Source organism: Loxodonta africana, chromosome 25, assembly GCF_030014295.1.
Source record: "Loxodonta africana isolate mLoxAfr1 chromosome 25, mLoxAfr1.hap2, whole genome shotgun sequence".
Classification (NCBI taxonomy): domain Eukaryota; kingdom Metazoa; phylum Chordata; class Mammalia; order Proboscidea; family Elephantidae; genus Loxodonta; species Loxodonta africana.
The window spans coordinates 29,744,921-29,764,418 of record NC_087366.1 but is presented as its reverse complement, the minus strand read 5'-3'; the positions used below and the strand labels follow the sequence as shown (position 1 = coordinate 29,764,418).

The window sequence follows — 19,498 nt, the reverse complement described above, 5'->3', positions numbered from 1 at the left end:
CAACTTGGCAGTCTACAGGACTGTGCCCTGTAACTTGTGAGACTGACCTAGCTCTAGGCGGTTAGGGTCAGAGGAAGAAGTGCTGCATGGGTAGCTGGTATCAGGACAGGTGTGCAGAGAAGTGAAAAATGAGATTTTGATTCACAGTGATTATTATTCACGCAAATGCATAGCACCATGATCCATGGTGCTTAAAAAATGGTTAAGCACTCGGCTGCTAACCAGAAGATCTGCGGTTCAAACCCACCAGCTACTCCATGGGAGAAAGATGTGGCCTTCTGCTTCTGTAAAGATTTACAGCCTTGGAAACCCTCTGGGGCAGTTCTACTCTTGTCCTATAGGGTTGTTTATGAGTTGGAATCGACTCCATAGCAACAGGTTTGGTACAGTTACTTACCAAACAAAAACCAAACCCATTGCCATTGAGTTGATTCTGACTCATAGTAACCCTATAGGACAGAGTAGAACTGCCCCATAGGGTTTCCAAGGAGCCCCTGGTGGATTTTAACTGCCGACCTTTTGGTTAGTAGCCGTAGCTCTTAACCACTATACCACCAGAGTTTACTTAGTGACTTTCAAAATGTACCTCAAGGCAAGTCAATTGAGTTGTGGCCGCCTGTGACCGTGGTTTGGAATACTCAAGGAGCATCGGTCAGGTTCCATATTCCCTTCAGCTATTGGGAGCAAATCAGCTCCCCATACCTGAGCCCACTGTGAAAGGATCTCTTCCCTCCTTTTTCCTCCTCAGCTCTCTACAGCACTATGTGGCCCCAGCCTACCAGGGCAGGAGTGGAGCGCAACATAGAAGCTGCTCTCCCCTGTCAATATGCGGAGGCAGGGACGTAGGAGATAAGGGGCCACCTGGATTTCAATGTCTGGAAGTTTCTAACATGGGACCTCTCAAAAGCAGTGTGGCAGGCAGGAAGGGCCCAAAGATTGGAGTCTCTTTTGAAAGTTGATTTCTATAACACATAAGGAGGTTGACAAACGATAAACTCACACAATGCCCCCTCAAATCATTTTCTTAGAATTAAGTGAATTTTACATGTATCAAAGTTCCTTCTCAATCATTTTCCTACAACCAAAGAGTCATCCCTTACCTGTGACCGTGGCATTTTTATCAATATTGCTGGCAGGCTCAGGTGCTAGGATAACCAGCAACTTGCTTAAATCTGAAGTTCCCTGAAGCTAAAGGAGAAAAGTCAAAATTAGTCAACAGAGAATTCGCTGATCTCTAACCTGACTGCTTCCTAACCTTTCTAAAGAATAAATCAGCCAAAACCTAGAAGAGGCCTCCAACCTCAGTTCTATCTTTTTCATTTTCATTTTAAATCTTCTTTTATGTTGTTCCATAAAGTCTTGGATCAGCGAATTGTCTTTTGTATATTTATAGACACCAGGAAGGAACTTTTGAGATGGATTGACACAGTGGCTGTAGCAATAGGTTCAAACATAGCAACTATTGTCAGGATGGCGCAGGACCAAGCAACGTTTTATTCTGTTATACAGAAGGTTGCTATTAGTCGGAGGCAACTCCCCAGCACCTAACAACACTTGTGACTAGGCTGGAAATTCCCAGTTTGGAAAATATGGATCCCCGCCCCCACCCCGGGAGTTACTTTAACTCCTCTGTCGATGCTCCAGGGCTCAGGGCCAGCCTTCCTAGAACAGCAGGACCGTCTGCCCTTCTCAGAGCTTTTGCCCTCTGTGCCACAAAACCTGCCCTCCCAGAATACAGGTAGCACAGAAGCAGTACTACAGCCATCATTTTTAGATACCATATATCATCTCATTTGGTCGTCATAATAACCTGATGAGATGGCTGCTGCTATCATGCCCATATCACAAATAGCAAACTGAGGGTCAGAAAGCGAAAGCAGCTCGCCTACACTCATACACCTAGTGGGCAGAAGGGTTGGGTTTTAAATCCAAGTGTGCCTGACTCCAAACCCTCCTCTCTTAACAAACTAAACCCTTGCCTCTTACCCCACCCCTCGTTTCAAAGCTAAGGAAATTTTTATTTTCTATTAAAAACATTTAAATTGCCTTCATCCTCGGAATTGTGGAGAGGACAAAATAAGCATGCTATGAGAGAGGCAAATTCACTTTTTCGGCGTTTGCAGGGGCGGATTAACCAGTAAGGACAGTATGTACCAGTTTAGAGTAAGTAAGGTACGCATGGGCTTCATTGCGTTTACTTACTAATCTGTAGTGCGTAACTTCACGTGAGTTTCACCACATCTTTGAAAAGTTTGTATCAACTTTTCCGGGACATAAATTTACATTGAATTAATGATCTTTCACAGCCTGAACAGGCAGAAAGGGTCTCTCCCAAAGAGGGGAAACAACTACAAAATTAAAGAGATATCACTTTTTCCGGCTTCTTTGTTCTTCCCATTCCTAGGCTCAGCCCTCCCTTCATCCCTGTGGTCCGAAGGCAGACGGCTTGACCAACCGAGGAGGTTGCTTCTACCCTTTCCATTCCCTCTTATGCTCTGGCTGTTCACACTTTTCCCCTTTCTTACAGAGGCGTAGAGCCCCAAGGCCCAGGGCACAAGGTCCACATCAAGATGTGCCCACAGCCCCTAACGTGGTAACAAAGTGACTGTGGCCCCTATTTAACTCTCTTCTTAACTAGTGCAGATACTTTCCAGACCACACTAGCATATGGCGTTGTAGCCTTGGTGTGAGCCAGGGAAAATGCACCACCTCCTTCCTCCGGAAAAGCACAGCCAGAGCAAATGGCTTGGCAAGCAGAAAGCAGGCCGATTCCAGCTCCAGTTGCCCCTTGGTGGTGCTCTTGTGTAGGGCACAGCCTGCACCAGAGTACACAGAGGCTCTGGTAGGTTTTTATTCTGTTCAGGGCTGGTGAGGACTACACGGTCTTTCCAGGTTAAATTTCCTTTTTAAGGTGGTTAGTTGAGTTTTAACACCACTTAGGGGCACCTTATGAAGTCCCTAACCCTTTGCCTTTGAGTGAACTCTTACTCATAGCGACCCTATAGGACCAGGTAGAGCAGCCCCGTAAGGCTTCCAAGGAGCAGCTGGTAGATTCCAACTGCTGAACTTTTGGTTAGCAGCCGAGCTCTTAACCGCTGCATTACCAGGGCACCAATGGAGTCCTTGGGTAGCTCAAATGGTTAAGTGCCCAACTACTAGCCAAAACGTTGGTAGTTCAAAACCACGTAGAGGCGCCTTGAGGGATAGTCCTGACTGCTTTCTAACAGGTCACAGCCTTGAAAACCCTATGGAGCAGTTCTACTCTGCACACACTGGGTGGCTATGAGTCAGAGTCAACTCAAAGGCAGCTAACAACAACCAGGGGCAACTTTAAGAGCAAATAACTTTCTAGGAATGATCCTTCTTACCTGCTCACAGGTTTTAGGTATTATGGAAGGTGCAAAAAAGGGTTCCTCTGTCTTCATATCAATTACACTGCCATACACGATAATAACAAATTTCATGGTCGTATTATCAATAATCATTTCATTATAGCTTGATAAAGTCTCCACATAGGCATGGTTGTGATCCACACACCTCTGAAATGTTAAGTCCTACAACGAAATTACATACCATAAAAATTGACACATGTTATCAAGAAGAAAACAATTTCACTAATCTATCTGAATTCTCTGAGGGTGTCAGAAGGTATATAAACACTGGCCAGGGATGGATTACTCAATAAGTAGGGTACGCATGGGCTTACTTGTGTTTACTTACTAATTTGTAGGGCACAATTTTACCTGTTTTTCATCACATCAAAGATTAGTGTGTGCCTTGCTTACTGGGTAATTCGTCCCTGCTGGGACCTACAGTCAGATTTTTTGGTTTGCTTACTGGGTAATTCGTCCCTGCTGGGACCTACAGTCAGATTTTTTGGTTTGCTTACTGGGTAATTCGTCCCTGCTGGGACCTACAGTAGATTTTATTTAGAGTTCAGAATGACCTCTGACACAATTCTGAATCTGAAGTGTTTATGTTGTTGTTTAGTGCCCTCAAATGTGATTGCCCAGCCCTGACTTTGGGGCTTACATGAGCTCTCAGCCAGCCACCACAGGGCAGTTGGCTCTGCCTCATGAATTTCTAATTGCACAGGAATCAGAGTCTGAAAGAGCTCATACGTTTTACCTAATGGTAAACAAAAGTCCTATTTGACAAGTGAACAAACAATAACAAGAAGTCAAAACAAAGCAAGGTGCTGAGTCTAATTCAAGGTTCAGAATCATAGAATTTTAGAGGTAGAAGGGAGCTTGGAGGTCAGTCTGACATTTGGACTCTCCCCTGAGAGGGGCGCCCAACTCAGTCTGAACACCTCCAGCGACAGGAAGTTCACAGCTACATGGCCCAGCCCTTGGTTCTCTGTCCTCAACAGGTAGGTTAAACACTTACTTGATGAGGGCACAGCTGGGGCACAACAAAAACTTTAGAAAATTAGCAAACTTACTTAGAATTTTGCAACTAGAAAATCTAAAAAATCAGCTATTTTGGTTTTTAAATGCATATAAGTTTTGTACTCTATGGTTTAGAGATGTGGGGGCAACATGATTGTTCCAGTGCCTAGGGATTCTAAAAAGTTTTAATGGGAGCCCCGGGAGCCATTATTGTTGGCTAGTTCTTTTAGTGGACAAAGATTAGAAGATACCAAACTGTAAATTAGAGATTCCCTGGAGAGTAAAATTTGGGGGTAGAAAAATTATTATTTTTTGTATCTGTATTATCTAATTTATATAATGAATATGTGTTGCTTGTGAATTTAAAAAAAGTTTTTAAAGGATATTCACCTTAATATTGAGTCAAGTCTGATTCCTACAGTGTCAACCCATTAGTCCTAATTCTCTCTTCTGGAGTTTCATACTAGAGACCAAACTTGTCCTGCTTCTCATAAAGAGACAAGGAAAAAACAAAAGAGAAGACTAAATCTCCTTACCCTCCCACAAAAACTTTCCTGGAAATTTCTATTGCCACATAATGAAAGAAACATGACTGGCTTGGTATAATATGCCAATTTGTAAGCCCAAAGTTTTTATCCAGTCTCTCAATTTAATGAATATTTTAGAACTTCAGGTTTCCCACTTCCCCACTTCCTGACTCATACATAGTAGGGGCACAAATAATTATTAAATAGGATGCAAATGTGAGGTTTTAAATGGTGCCAGTCAAGAAACAGAATGAACCACTACTTTTTGGCAGGAAAGTTAGTAGAAGAGGTTCAATCACTTCAGGGAAGATTCTGCGGAAGTCTTATATTAGCATATGTACAGTGGATTATAACAAACACCAGACCGAGTGTTCATTAGCACTTTCTTATTCATGCTATGGGGAGTCCCTGGGTGGTGCAAACAGTTAAGCACTTGACTACTAACTGAAAGGTTGTAGGTTCAGATCCACCAAGGGGTGCCTCAGAAGAAAGGGCTGGCAATCTGCTCCTGAAAAGTCACGGCCTTGAAAACCCTAGGATGTGCAATTCTACTCAGCACACATGGGATAGCCATGAGCCAGAATCGACTTGATGGCAACTGATTTGGTTTGGTTATTCACGTTATGCTTGGCTCTTGGGGATCTACCTACTTAATATTTGCTAAATCTATTTTTTTCTTAAAGGGATAATTGCAGATAGCATGGGAAAAACAACTGTGACAAGAGAATTGGTGGCCTGCAGGAAGTCAGCATAAGCCTGCAGGAAGTCAGCCTAAGGGAGTGGTTAATTTTCTAGGAATCTGTCTTTTAGAAGGTCAGATACATCTTTGTTTTGAAAAAAATTAAATATATTTTGTAAAATACATGGTAAATAAAAGTTGGTCGATATTTTAATCATGTAATTTTACCTCACCAACAAGACTTGATTCAAAATACTGAGAGGCAATACGGAGAGCAAGCTTTAGCCATATTTTATATTCCAGGGATGGCCAGAAAACATCAAAGCCTTCATACAAATCCTCCAGGGAGATGAAGCAGGCCTGAAAAGACAAGGCACCAGGAGAGCATCAAGTTTGATCGGAATTACATTACAAAACCATCGGAAAACAAGATACCTGTAGATTTAATCCTCATCCAACCACTTAGAAAAACTATCAACTTTAGTGTAATTATCATACTCTGCCATCAAAAGCAGCTGCTTTGTGGAGAAGTTGTCCACCGTGTATTAAATGATAAAATTTACAGTCCACTGAAAGCAGCAGACTTAATAATAGCCTGAGGAAGTTAATTTCGGTTAATAGATATGATATAGGATATGGTTCGTGAGCCCAAAATTCAGGAACTAAGCCATACCAATTTATCTATTTTCATTGCCACAGTACATAAAGTGGCCTCACTTCACAGTATTTGACTCCAGAGGCAAACTGCTTACCTGAATAAGAGATTGCTCTTTCAGAATTCAAGCAAGGTAAATGAACTTCGAAGAATTGAATTCAGCCGTGTGACTGACTTTATACCTTCTGTCCTCTTCCAGAAATGAAATTGATAGAACAACACCCCCCTCTGCTCAGACTCTGGGACCTATTGTATTGCATCTGACAGTCCCCCAAAAGACTGACAATTCTGCCCAAGCAGGAACTTTGCACGTTTCCATTTGAACCCCCACACCTAGTAGACTTTCAGGCCACTGATTGGTGGAGTGGATAATTTCTTATTTACCAAGTGGAACATGGAAGAGTTTTTTCCTTTTGTAAATTTTTTTTATTCTTTTAGATATTTTATTGTGTTTTAGGTGAAAGTTTACAGAGCAAATTAAGTTCCGATTTAACGATTTTTATACAGATAGTTCCATGACATTGGTTACATTTTTCACAATGTGTCAGCATTCTCATTACTTCTATTTTCTTTGCTCTGTTTCTATTAATCTAGCTTCCCTGCCTCTCCTTAGCTTCTTATCTTTGTTTTAGGGTAAATGATGACTGATCAGCCTCATATAGTTGATTATTTAAGGGGGCCCAGTACTCACGAGTGATAGTGTTTATTTTATAAGCCAATTTATTGTTTGGATGAAAGGTGACCACCCGGAGTAGCTTCAGTTCTGAGTTCAAAGGTATCTTAGGGTGATAGTCTTGGAGGTTCCTCTAGTCTCTATAGGTCAAGTAAGTCTGGCTTTTTTTTAGGAATTTGAGCAATCAGGTATTCTTTAAAAAACAAACAAACAACAGCAACAGCAACAACAAAATACTGCTCTCATAACAGAAGCCATTTATTGAGCACCTACCTGGGCCAGGCACTTTACAAAGACTTTTCCCCAATCTTCATTGTATCAAAAGGTAGGTATTCTCTCTATGTAATAAATATGGATGCAAGGAAGTTAAATAACTCCCCCAGACCCCACAGCTGGATATGGTAGACCTCAATAGAGCCCAGATGTGAGACACTAAACCTGCATTCTCTCAGCTAGTCTACACTGCCTCCCAATAGCTGGTTGGGTGACTAAATACTGTATTAGAAACCAAAGGAAGAAAAGATGCTAGTGTTCCTTACTGACTTGAAGAACTAACTAATAACAATACAGAGAACCAGCTTCTTACCTGTAAAATAGTTTCACAGATGGCGGTATATTCAATTTCACGTTTAAGCAGACAATTCAGCTCTCCAATTATGTCCCCACTAGTGCAGAACTCTGTAAACATAGTTTTGGACTCTTTGTCAGGCCTCAGGGTATTGTCTATTCCAAAGGAAGGAGGTGAACTATGCAACTGCAAAGGGAAATAAGACATTAAATGACCTTTGATCAAATCATTGGATATCTGGGTGGCGTAAATGATTAATGCTATTTACTGCTAACCAAATGGTTGGAGGTTTGAGTCTACCCAGAGGAGCCTTGGAAGAAAGACCCGGCAATTTACTTCCAAAAAAGCTGTTGAAAACCCTGTGGAGCACAGTTTTGCTCTGACACATGAAAATCACAGTGAATCGAAATCAACTGTACAGCAACTGAGTTTTTGACCAGACCATAGGATTCCCACTGTTTCTTGCAAGTAGTACACTGGAAGGAAAAAATTCTTTATGAATCCTGTCAAGTGTGAAGGAAGAATGAGGCTTCACAAAAATTATGGTCTGTCTCACATTTCAGCTCTCCAGGCAAAGATTTGGCTTCAACCTTCAGCTTTACAGATGACTGCCTATCTGCAACTTTCTACTTATACCTTTTTTTTTTATACAAAACTACCAAAGAAAACTAATAATCACAGTCTGCAACTAATGCAGTCAACAACTCTGATGCCATTAGATATTCTTTACCACCACGGGCTAATGCCTCAGGTGGAAAAAAAAGCTTTCGGTGGCACAGATGCATAAATCAGACACCATGAATCAATATGCCCCCAAACCAAGCCCTGATTTCAGTAAAGGCCTTATTTCCTTTTAAATTGCTTAAGAATAGTGACCACAAGACATCAACAGAAAAGGTTTTTGGAAAGCATATAGGATAGTTGAGTTACTTCAGGAAGAGAACTGGTAGGCAAGGTTGGGGAAGGAGGAGCAGTATCAGATTTTGCAGGGGAACTGCTGGAAGCAACCAGGATTATAGAGTTTTCCAGAAAGTTTAGCCATAAACATCAAAGAATAAGGCTATTGTTGAGGACGTAGGAAACAGACAGCAAAGGATTACTCTAGAAGTTGCTGTGGAAACTGCCCATTTCCTAGAAATTGCCATTCAGAATTCCAAAGGCATCCATGTTTCCAGAAGACCGAAAATTTTTTAACTGGCCATAATTTTGAATACAGTTCAAAGGATCAAAGAAAGCTTCTGCTTACTACAAAGAGATTTACTAAAAAAGAAGATGATAGTTGTGGTAGGCAGAATTCTGAAGATATCCCCTAAAACTCCTGTCCCCTTGTTGTTCAATCAAACACTAATCTAGGTACTACTATGAAGGAATTTTGAAGATGGAATTAAGGTTACTAATCAACTCCTCTTAAAGAGATTATTCTGAATTACCAAGTGAACCCAACGTAATCACATGAGCCCTTAAAAGTAGAAGAATAGTCAGAGAGATGCAGTAACCAGAGAAGGAGTTGACAAGTCTTTGCTGGCTCTGAGATATAAGGGCCCATCCAAGTACAAGGACTGGAAAGAGGCCACTAGGATCTGGGGGGAGAGGGGGCAAAGGCAGCTGACAGCCAGCAAGGAAACAGTGACCACTGTCCTGCAGCAATGTCTGAGTTTCTTAGTGCTGTTGGAAGAGAAATACCACAGGTGGGAAGCTTCAGAGAATAGCCATGTATTTCTTCACAGTTTAGGAAGCTGTGAAATCATAAATCCGAGCTGCTAAATGTGTGGTAATTTGTTTTCATAGCAATAAAAAACGAATACATCTTCAGCCCAAATGCCAATGGACTTAAACTTTAAGAAGGCTTAGCTAGCCCAGGTGCAGTGATTATGGGCGCAGGGTGCTAACTGAAAGGTCGGCAGTTCGAATGCACCAGCTACTCCTTGGAAACCCTATGGGGCAGTTCTACTCTGTCCTATAGGGTCGCTATGAGTCGGAGTCAACTCCACAGCAATGGATTTTTTGTTTTTGGTTTAGCTAGCCCAGCCACTGCAGAAAAACTCCTCCAAAGGAATATGTATGGTACAGCTCTATTTTAAGTGTTTGAATTGAGGTGGTTAATAAATACTGGCAGCCGTATATTCTCGTTACGGTTCTAAGGGGAGAGGCAGTATGGCATAATGGCTAAGCACTGGGATACTGGCAGCAGACAATATGGGTTCAAAGCCCTCCTTGGCCTCCTACTATGTGTCCTAAGGCAAGTGAATTAATTTCTTTGCACATCAGTTTTCTCATGTGAAAAACAGGTTGTTATAAGGATTAAACGTCATAACACATTGCTTTTAACCCCTTCATCTCTTTCTGTCTTCGCTGACATACATTTTTTTTTTATTAACCTTTATTGAGCTTCAAGTGAACGTTTACAAATCAAGTCAGTCTGTCACATATAAGTTTACATACATCTTACTCCGTACTCCCACTTGCTCTCCCCCTAATGAGTCAGCCCTTCCAGTCTCTCCTTTCGTGACAATTTTGCCAGCTTCCCACTCTATCCTCCCCTCCCCTCTCCAGACATGAGATGCCAACACAATCTCAACTGTCCACCTGATATAATTAGCTCACTCTTCATCAGCATCTCTCTCCCACCCACTGTCCAGTTCCTTTCATGTCTGATGAGTTGTCTTCGGGGATGGTTCCTGTCCTGTGCCAACAGAAGGTCTGGGGACCATGGCCGCCAGGATTCCTCTAGTCTCAGTCAGACCATTAAGTATGGTCTTTTTATGAGAATTTGGGGTCTGCATCCCACTGATCTCCTGCTCCCTCAGGGGTTGTCTATTGTCCTCCCTGTCAGGGCAGTCATCGATTGTGGCTGGGCACCAACTAGTTCTTCTGGTCTCAGGATGATGTAGGTCTCTGGTTCATGTGGCCCTTTCTGTCTCTTGGGCTCTTAGTTGTCGTGTGACCTTGGTGTTCTTCATTCTCCTTTGGTCCAGGTGGGTTGAGACCAATTGATGCATCTTAGATGGCTGCTTGTTGGCATTTAAGACCCCAGACGCCACATTTCAAAGTGGGATGCAGAATGTTTTCATAATAGAATTATTTTGCCAATTGACTTAGAAGTCCCCTTAAACCATGGTCCCCAAACCCCCCCCCCCTTGCTCCGCTGACCTTTGAAGCATTCATTTTATCCCGGAAACTTCTTTGCTTTTGGTCCAGTCCAGTTGAGCTGACCTTCCATGTACTGAGTGTTGTCCTTCCCTTCACCTAAAGCAGTTCTTTTCAGCTAATTAATCAGTAAAAAACCCTCTCCCTCCCTCCCTCCCCCGCCTCGTAACCACAAAAGTATGTGTTCTTCTCAGTTTATACTATTTCTCAAGATCTTATAATAGTGGTCTTATACAATATTTGTCCTTTTGCCTCTGACTGATTTCGCTCAGCATAATGCCTTCCAGGTTCCTCCATGTTATGAAATGTTTCAGAGATTCGTCACTGTTCTTTATCGATGCGTAGTATTCCATTGTGTGAATATACCACAATTTATTTATCCATTCATCCGTAGATGGACACCTTGGTTGCTTCCAGCTTTTTGCTATTGTAAACAGTGCTGCAATAAACATGGGTGTGCATATATCTGTTTGTGTGAAGGCTCTTGTTTCTCTAGGGTATATTCCAAGGAGTGGGATTTCTGGGTTGTATGGTAGTTCTATTTCTAACTGTTTAAGATAACACCAGATAGATTTCCAAAGTGGTTGTACCATTTTACATTCCCACCAGCAGTGTATAAGAGTTCCAATCTCTCCGCAGCCTCTCCAACATTTATTATTTTGTGCTTTTTGGATTAATGCCAGCCTCTTGTTGGAGTGAGATGGAATCTCATCGTAGTTTTAATCTGCATTTCTCTAATGGCTAATGATCGAGAGCATTTTCTCATGTATCTGTTAGCTGCCTGAATATCTTCTTTAGTGAAGTGTGTGTTCATATCCTTTGCCCACTTCTTGATTGGGTTGCTTGTCTTTTTGTGGTTGAGTTTTGACAGAATCATGTAGATTTTAGAGATCAGGTGCTGGTCGGAGATGTCATAGCTGAAAATTCTTTCCCAGTCTGTAGGTGGTCTTTTTACTCTTTTGGTGAAGTCTTTAGATGAGCATAGGTGTTTGATTTTTAGGAGCTCCCAGTTATCGGGTTTCTCTTCATCATTTTTGGTAATGTTTTGTATTCTGTTTATGCCTTGTATTAGGGCTCCTAGGGTTGTCCCTGTATTTTCTTCCATGATCTTTATCGTTTTAGTCTTTATGTTTAGGTCTTTGATCCACTTGGAGTTAGTTTTTGTGCATGGTGTGAGGTATGGGTCCTGTTTCATTTTTTTGCAAATGGATATCCAGTTATGCCAGCACCATTTGTTAAAAAGACTATCTTTTCCCCAATTAACTGACACTGGGCCTTTGTCAAATATCAGCTGCTCATACGTGGATGGATTTATATCTGGGTTCTCAATTCTGTTCCATTGGTCTATGTGTCTGTTGTTGTACCAGTACTAGGCTGTTTTGACTACTGTGGCTGTATAATAGCTTCTGAAATCAGGTAGAGTGAGGCCTCCCACTTTCTTCTTCTTTTTTCAGTAATGCTTTTTTTTTTTTTTTTTTGCTTATCCGAGACTTCTTTCCTTTCCATACGAAACTGGTGATTTGTTTCTCTATCACCTTAAAAAATGACATTGGAATTTGGATCGGAAGTGCGTAATATGTATAGATGGCTTTTGGTAGAACAGACATTTTTACTATGTTACGTATTCCTATCCATGAGCAAGGTATGTTTTTCCACTTAAGTATGTCCTTTTGAATTTCTTGTAGTAGAGCTTTGTAGTTTTCTTTGTATAGGTCTTTTACATCCTTGGTAAGATTTATTCCTAAGTATTTTATCTTCTTGGGGGCTACTGTGAATGGTATTGATTTGGTTATTTCCTCTTCGGTGATCTTTTTGTTGATGTAGAGGAATCCAAGTGATTTTTGTATGTTTATTTTATAACCTGAGACTCTGCCAAACTCTTCTATTAGTTTCAGTAGTTTTCTGGAGGATTCCTTAGGGTTTTCTGTGTATAAGATCATGTCATCTGCAAATAGAAATAATTTTACTTCCTCCTTGCCAATCCAGATGCCTTTTATTTCTTTGTCTACCCTAATTGCCCTGGCTAGGACTTCTAGCACGAGCTGACATACATTTAACTTATTTATTTTGTCCATTGTCTGTCCCATTTCCCTCCATCTCTCCACCAGAATGTAAGCTCCAGGAAGGCAAGAATTTGTGTCTGCTTTGTCAGTCGGAATCAACTCGACGGCACTGGGTTTGGTTTTTTTTTTTTTTTTTTTTTGGTTTGTCAGTCCTGTGCCTAGAATGAACAGTGTCTGCTGTATGGTAGGAACAAAGTAAATATTTGTTGAATAAATGAGTGAGTGAATGAATGAATAAAAAGTGCATAGAACAGTGCTAGAGAAAGGTCTGGCAATCCACTTCCAAAAAATCAGCCGCTGAAAACCACGTGGTACACAGTTCTACTCTGAAACACATGGGGTCGCTGTGAGTTGGGGTTGCCATAAGCCAGGGCTGACTTGATGGCAATTGGTGTTTTTTTTTTTTTTTTAATATGTGTGTTACTTAGTATCGTTATTGTTGTTAGCTGCCATGGAGTCGGTCCCTGACTCATGGCTACCCCATGTGTCACAAAGTAGAACTTCTCTGTAGGGTTTTCTTGGCTATAATCTTTATGAAGGCAGATGGCCAGGTCTTTCTTTCGTGGCACCGCTAGGTGAGTTCAAACTGCAGACATTTGCAAACCGCTTGCATCACCCAGGCTCCTTGTTACTTAGTATTATATTTATTATAACAGTTTATTTCCATGACCAATTTTGATATTTTTAAGGTCTTTGATAACCATTGCAAAGATAGAAAGCCAAATATATCATTTACCATTTATGCTATAATAACAGTTTGTGACTTGTGACCATTTTCTAGGATCTAGGAATTTTGGGGGGTTATAGATGAGTCTCACCGATGTATTCAGTTGCCAAAGTTCAGATGTTAAAGAATCCTTGTCCCCATCACTCCACTGAAAGAGCTCTCTCTCTCTCTCTTTTGTTCTGTCTCTTTTTTCTCTGTCTCTCTCTACCAGAAGCCTCCCTTGGTCAAATTAAAAGTTGTGTTTTCAGTCTTCATCCTACTCAATGACTCTGAGTATCTGACTTTGTGGCCCATTTCTTTATTCTTGACACTTATTTCCTTTAGGCAAGTAACTTAACCACTCCAAGTTTGGTTTCCTCATTGGGACATCATGAAAATAATGCTTCCTCCCGGGACTGTTGTGAGGACTAAGTGATGACTAAAACCTTTTGTAAAATGTGAAGCACCTTTCGGATGTTGCCAACTATTTCTCAGGTGTAGTGTTCACTCTGAGAAGAAATGATTTCAGTCATTTGGAAAAGTTAAAAATTTGAAATTTTCTTAGTTCCTAAATTTTCCCCTGTGTTACAAATACATGTTTCAAAATACATTTGCAGTAAAAAATAGTCCCTTACAATTGCCATTCCTGAAATAATTAGGTATATTCCTTGTGGCATTTCCCCTTCTTTACATATGATATCTCCATAGTCAAAATATGCAAGTTTGGCTCTCTCCTGAAAGAAAAGAAAGAAAAAGGAGAGTCAACATAAAAAAACTTTGTAGTCTACTTTTCTAAATGGAAATAGATTTAAAAGCTAAAAGCAGTTTTCAAGCAACATAAAAGCACAAAACTATATTATTATTATTATTTTAGTGTTTTTCCATCCCCACCCCTCCCTTCCCTTGTAACCATCAAAGATTGCTTCTTTTTGTGTGTAAACCTTTTCATAAGTTTTCATAGTAGTGGCCTCATACAATATTTGTCCTTTCATGATTGATTTTTTTTCACTCAGCGTAATGCCCTCCAGATTCATCCATGGTGTCAGATGCTTTGCAGATTCATCATCGTTCCTTATCATTGTCTAGAACTCCATTGTGTGTATGGACCATAGTTTTTTTATCCATTCATCTGTTGATGGACACTTACGTTGTTTCTGTCTTTTTGCAATTATGAACAAAGCTGCAATGAACACAAGTGTGCATATGTCTATTTGTGTAATGGCTCTTATTTCTCTAGGATATATTCCTAGGAGTGAGATTGCTGAATCATACGGTATTTCCATTTCTAGCTGTCTTAGTCATCTAGTGCTGCTACAACAGAGATACCACAAGTGGATGGCTTTAACAAAGAGAAATTAATTTCTTCACAGTAAAATAGGCTAAAAGTCCAAATCCACGGCATCAGCTCCAGGCAAAGGCGTTCTTTCTCTGTCAGCCTTCTCATCAGTCTTCCCTGAACTAGGAGCTTCTCTGTGCAGGGACCCCAGGTCCAAAGAATGTGCTCTGTGTCCTAGATTCAGGCTGTTGCCTGACGTTTGTTCTCAAATTGAAGGACTCCCTTTAATAATTCTTGTAAGTTCGGTTTGGTTTTTACATATTCACTTAATTTCTGTTTATCTAGAAATATCCTAATTTCAACATCATATTTGAACGGGAGTTTTGCAGAATATATTATTCTTGGTTGGCAATTTTTTTCTTTCAAGGTTTTATATGTGTTATTCCATTACCTCCTTACCTCCATGGTTTCTGCTGAGTAATCAGAGCTTAGTCTTATTGTTTCCCCTCCATATGTGACATTTTGTTTTTCTGAAGCTGCTCTCAGGATTCTTTCTTTGTCTTTAGTTTTAGCAAGTGTGATTATGATCTGCCTTGGTGGTTTTCTTTTGGAATTCGTTAAGCTTCTTGGACGGTCAGCTTTTCATCTTTCACAATATTAGGGAAGTTTTCTGTTAGCAGTTCTTCAGCGGCTGCTAACCAAAGGGTTGGCAGTTCGAATCTGCCAGGTGCTCCTTGGAAACTCTATGGGGCAGTTCTAGTCTGTCCTATAGGGTCGCTATGAGTCAGAATCGACTCGATGGCACTGGGTTTTTAGTGATCCTCTCTGTGTTTTTCGTATTCTCCCTCTGTTTTGGAGTTCTGATCACTTACAAAATTTTGCTTTTGATTGTATTTCACATCATTCTCAGGGTTTCTTCAATTTTCTTCATTCTTTTCTCTGATTTCTCCTCATACACAGCGGTATCCAAGTATTTGTCTTCAGTTTCATTGATCCTGTCTTCCATTGTTTTAAACCTGCTCCTCAGACCTTCTGTGACACTGACCATTTCTGAAATCTTGTTGTTTATCTTTTGGATTTCTAATTGTTGTTTTTGTATGATTTCTAGTTGTGAATTTATCTTGACATTTTGTTCCTGTATTATTTTCCTGAATTCTTCCATTGTTTTGTCTGTATTTTTCATGATTTTGTCTACCTTTTCCATGAATTTGACTATTTTTTCCTCATTTTTGTCTGCTTTTTTGCATCAACTCTTGGATAGCCCTGAATATTAGAGATTTGAATTCCCTATCAGGTAGTTCCAGTGCCTTTTCTTCTACTGGGAAGTCATCTGGTGTTTTGTTTTGGACACCTACTGGAACCATCCTGTCCTATATTTTTATATGCTTTGATATTGTCTGCTGTCTTTGAGACATTCGGTAGTTATTTTTTTCATTTATTGATTGTAGATTTGTTTGTCTTGTCCTGATTTTTTGTTTTATTTGGTTATGTCTGAACAGGTAGGCTGTGCGTTTTTTGTTGTTCATTCATCTGTAGGCACAATACTTCTCGCCACCTTGTCCAAAGGGCAGGGCCAATCGCACAGCTATGGTGCAGCAGGGCAAGTCCAGCTGAAGGGGAGGGGCTGGAATGGGCTTTTTGTGGCATGTACTGGGGCTGACAGGGTGGGGCTGAGGGTCACTGCAAGGCAGGTTCTGGTAGACTGTGCCTGTGCTTCTCGGGGGTGTGATGTTCAGCGCATGATGCAGATAGGCAGGAAGGAGGGAGAAGGTTGTGATATGTGGCGCTAAGTCAGTATGGGAAAGAAAAGAAAGAGGAGTGAGAAACAGAAGCCATAAAAATGCTGAGGGGCGGGGCCAAGATGGCGGACTAGGTAGACGCTACCCCGATCCCTCTTGCAACAAAGACTCGGAAAAACAAGTGAATCGATCACATACATAACAATCTACGAACCCTAAACAACAAACACAGATTTAGAGACGGAAAACGAACAAATACGGGGAAGCAGCGACTGTTTTCAGAGCCTGGAGCCAGCGTCCCAGTCAGGTAACCTTGGCGCCGGACATCTGGGCCCAGGGGAGCTGAACTCATAAATTCTGTGACAGCACAAACAAGGGGCGCAGCCCTACCCCCCTGAACTGAACCTGGGAGGGGGGCCCAGCCGGTCCGCGTGGGCGGCGTGGTGACGTGGCTGGTGGGAGAACTCCCCGGGAGGCAGTGACTGGTTTTGGAGCTGGGAGTGCTGCACCCCAGCCGGGGAACCCTGGCGCCAGGCATTTGACTGGGCGCTGTCACGGTGCAAGCACGGGGCACAGCCCTACTCCCCTGAACTAACCCCGAGAGGGGGCCCAGCTGGTCCATGGGCGCAGCGCGGCAATGCGGCTGGCTGGACGAGAAATCCCCGGGAGGCAGCGACTGATTTTGGAGCCGGGAGTAGAGCATCCCAGCAGGGGAACCTTGACGCTAGGCTTTGGACTGGCAACGGAGGATCTGACCGCAGCTTCAGCGGGCCAGACCCCCGGGGGCAATCTCCACACAGCCAACACACATAGGTGACACGCCCCTCGGGAATCTCAGATATAATAGTCATTCCAAGCAAGACAAGCGACTCTGGCTATATTCCGAGGTGCTACTCTCCTATCTCTCTGATCCCTCCCCCACTCTCCCCAGTCAGCTTCATTAACATTGGAATTTCCTGAGCCAGAGGGAGGACGGCTCCAGCTCCGCAGCAGTTTTGCTCCCCCCGCCCCTTTTTTTTTTCTATTGGTCTTTTCCTAACCCACTCTTCCGGCCTGAGAGAAGAAACCACAAAAAACCCAGGGACCAAAAATCCATCCCTAATTGGACTAAAAACACAGAACCAGCTACAGCCAGGCATATATGATCCAAATCTCAGACTTTCATCCTTACAGGGAACAAGGTGGTGGTTATAATTCAAAGGCAGTTCTGAGAGGGATCTGACTGCATTTTTTTTTAGCGGAATTTCTGGAAAGACAAGTTTCCCAGTGATGGCTCGGAGACAGCAGTCCATATCAAACCACATAAGGAAGAAGACCATGACAGCTTCTACAACCCCCCAAACAAAAGAATCAAACTCTTTCCCAAATGAAGATACAATCCTGGAATTATCAGATACAGAATATAAAAAACTAATTTACAGAATGCTTCAAGACATCAGAAACGAAATAAGGCAAACTGCAGAAAAAGCCAAGGAACACACTGATAAAACAGTTGAAGAACTCAAAAAGATTATTCAAGAACATAGTGGAAAAATTAATAAGTTGCAAGAACCCATAGAGAGACAGCATGTAGAAATCCAAAAGATTAACAATAAAACTACAGAATTAGACAAGGCAATAGGAAGTCAGAGGAGCAGACTCGAGCAATGAGAATGCAGACTGGGACATCTGGAGGACCAGGGAATTAACACCAACATAGCTGAAAAAAAATCAGATAAAAGAATTTAAAAAAATGAAGAAACCCTAAGAATCATGTGGGACTCTATCAAGAAGGATAACTTGCGTGTGATTGGAGTCCCAGAACAGGGAGGGAGGACAGAAAACACAGAGAAAATAGTTGAAGATCTCCTGACACAAAACTTCCCTGACATCATGAAAGACGAAAGGATATCTATCCAAGATGCTCATCGAACCCCATTTAAGACTGATCCAAAAAGAAAAACACCACGACATATTATCATCAAACTCGCCAAAACCAAAGATAAAGAGAAAATTTTAAAAGCAGCCAGGGAGAAAAGAAAGGTTTCCTTCAAGGGAGAATCAATAAGAATAAGTTCAGACTACTCAGCAGAAACCATTCAGGCAAGAAGGGAATGGGATGACATATACAGAGCACTGAAGGAGAAAAACTGCCAGCCAAGGATCATATATCCAGCAAAACTCTCTCTGAAATATGAAGGCGAAATTAAGATATTTACAGATAAACACAAGTTTAGAGAATTTGCAAAAACCAAACCAAAGCTACAAGAAATACTAAAGGATATTGTTTGGTCAGAAAACCAATAATATCAGATACCAGCACAACACGAGGTCACAAAACAGAACATCCTGATATTAACTCAAATAGGGAAATCACAAAAACAAATTAAGATTAATTAAAAAAAAATGCTCATAACAGGGAATCACTGAAGTCAAAATGTAAAAGATCACAATAATCAAAAAGAGGGACTAAATACAGGTAGCATAGAACTGCCATATGGAGAGCGATACAAGGCGATATAGAATATTACAAGTTAGGTTTTTACTTAGAAAAATAGGGGTAAATATTAAGGTAACCACAAAGAGGTATAACAACTCCATAACTCAAGATAAAAGCCAAGAAAAACGTAACAACAAACATAAAGTCAAACACTACGATCTCACAATTTACTAAGAAAAACGTCTCAGCACAAAAAAGTATGTGGAAAAATGAAAATGTCAACAACACACATAAAAAGGCATCAAAATGACAACACTAAACACTTATTTATCTATAATTACGCTGAATGTAAATGGACTAAATGCACCAATAAAGAGACAGAGAGTCTCAGACTGGATAAAGAAACACAATCCGTCTATATGCTGCCTACAAGAGACACACCTTAGACTTAGAGACACAAACAAACTAAAACTCAAAGGATGGAAAAAAATATATCAAGCAAACAACAAGCAAAAAAGAAGAGGAGTAGCAATATTAATTTCTGACAAAATAGACTTCAGACTTAAATCCACCACAAAGGATAAAGAAGGACACTACATAATGATAAAAGGGACAATTGATCAGGAAGACATAACCATATTAAATATTTATGCAC

General features: G+C 41.2%; 1 protein-coding gene across 1 annotated transcript in view; it reads right to left on the bottom strand.

Moving 5' to 3' along the window:
* Window positions 1-19,498, bottom strand: part of SLC9C2 (solute carrier family 9 member C2 (putative)) — a 129,856-nt gene that overhangs the window by 10,012 nt on the left and 100,346 nt on the right. Inside the window, exons 21-25 of the mRNA XM_023549143.1 lie at window positions 14,045-14,143; window positions 7,512-7,679; window positions 5,826-5,957; window positions 3,369-3,554; window positions 1,101-1,188 (exon numbers count right to left, since the gene is read on the bottom strand). Of these exons, the coding sequence (XP_023404911.1) occupies window positions 1,101-1,188; window positions 3,369-3,554; window positions 5,826-5,957; window positions 7,512-7,679; window positions 14,045-14,143 (673 nt within the window). The remainder of the gene's footprint in view (window positions 1-1,100; window positions 1,189-3,368; window positions 3,555-5,825; window positions 5,958-7,511; window positions 7,680-14,044; window positions 14,144-19,498) is intronic.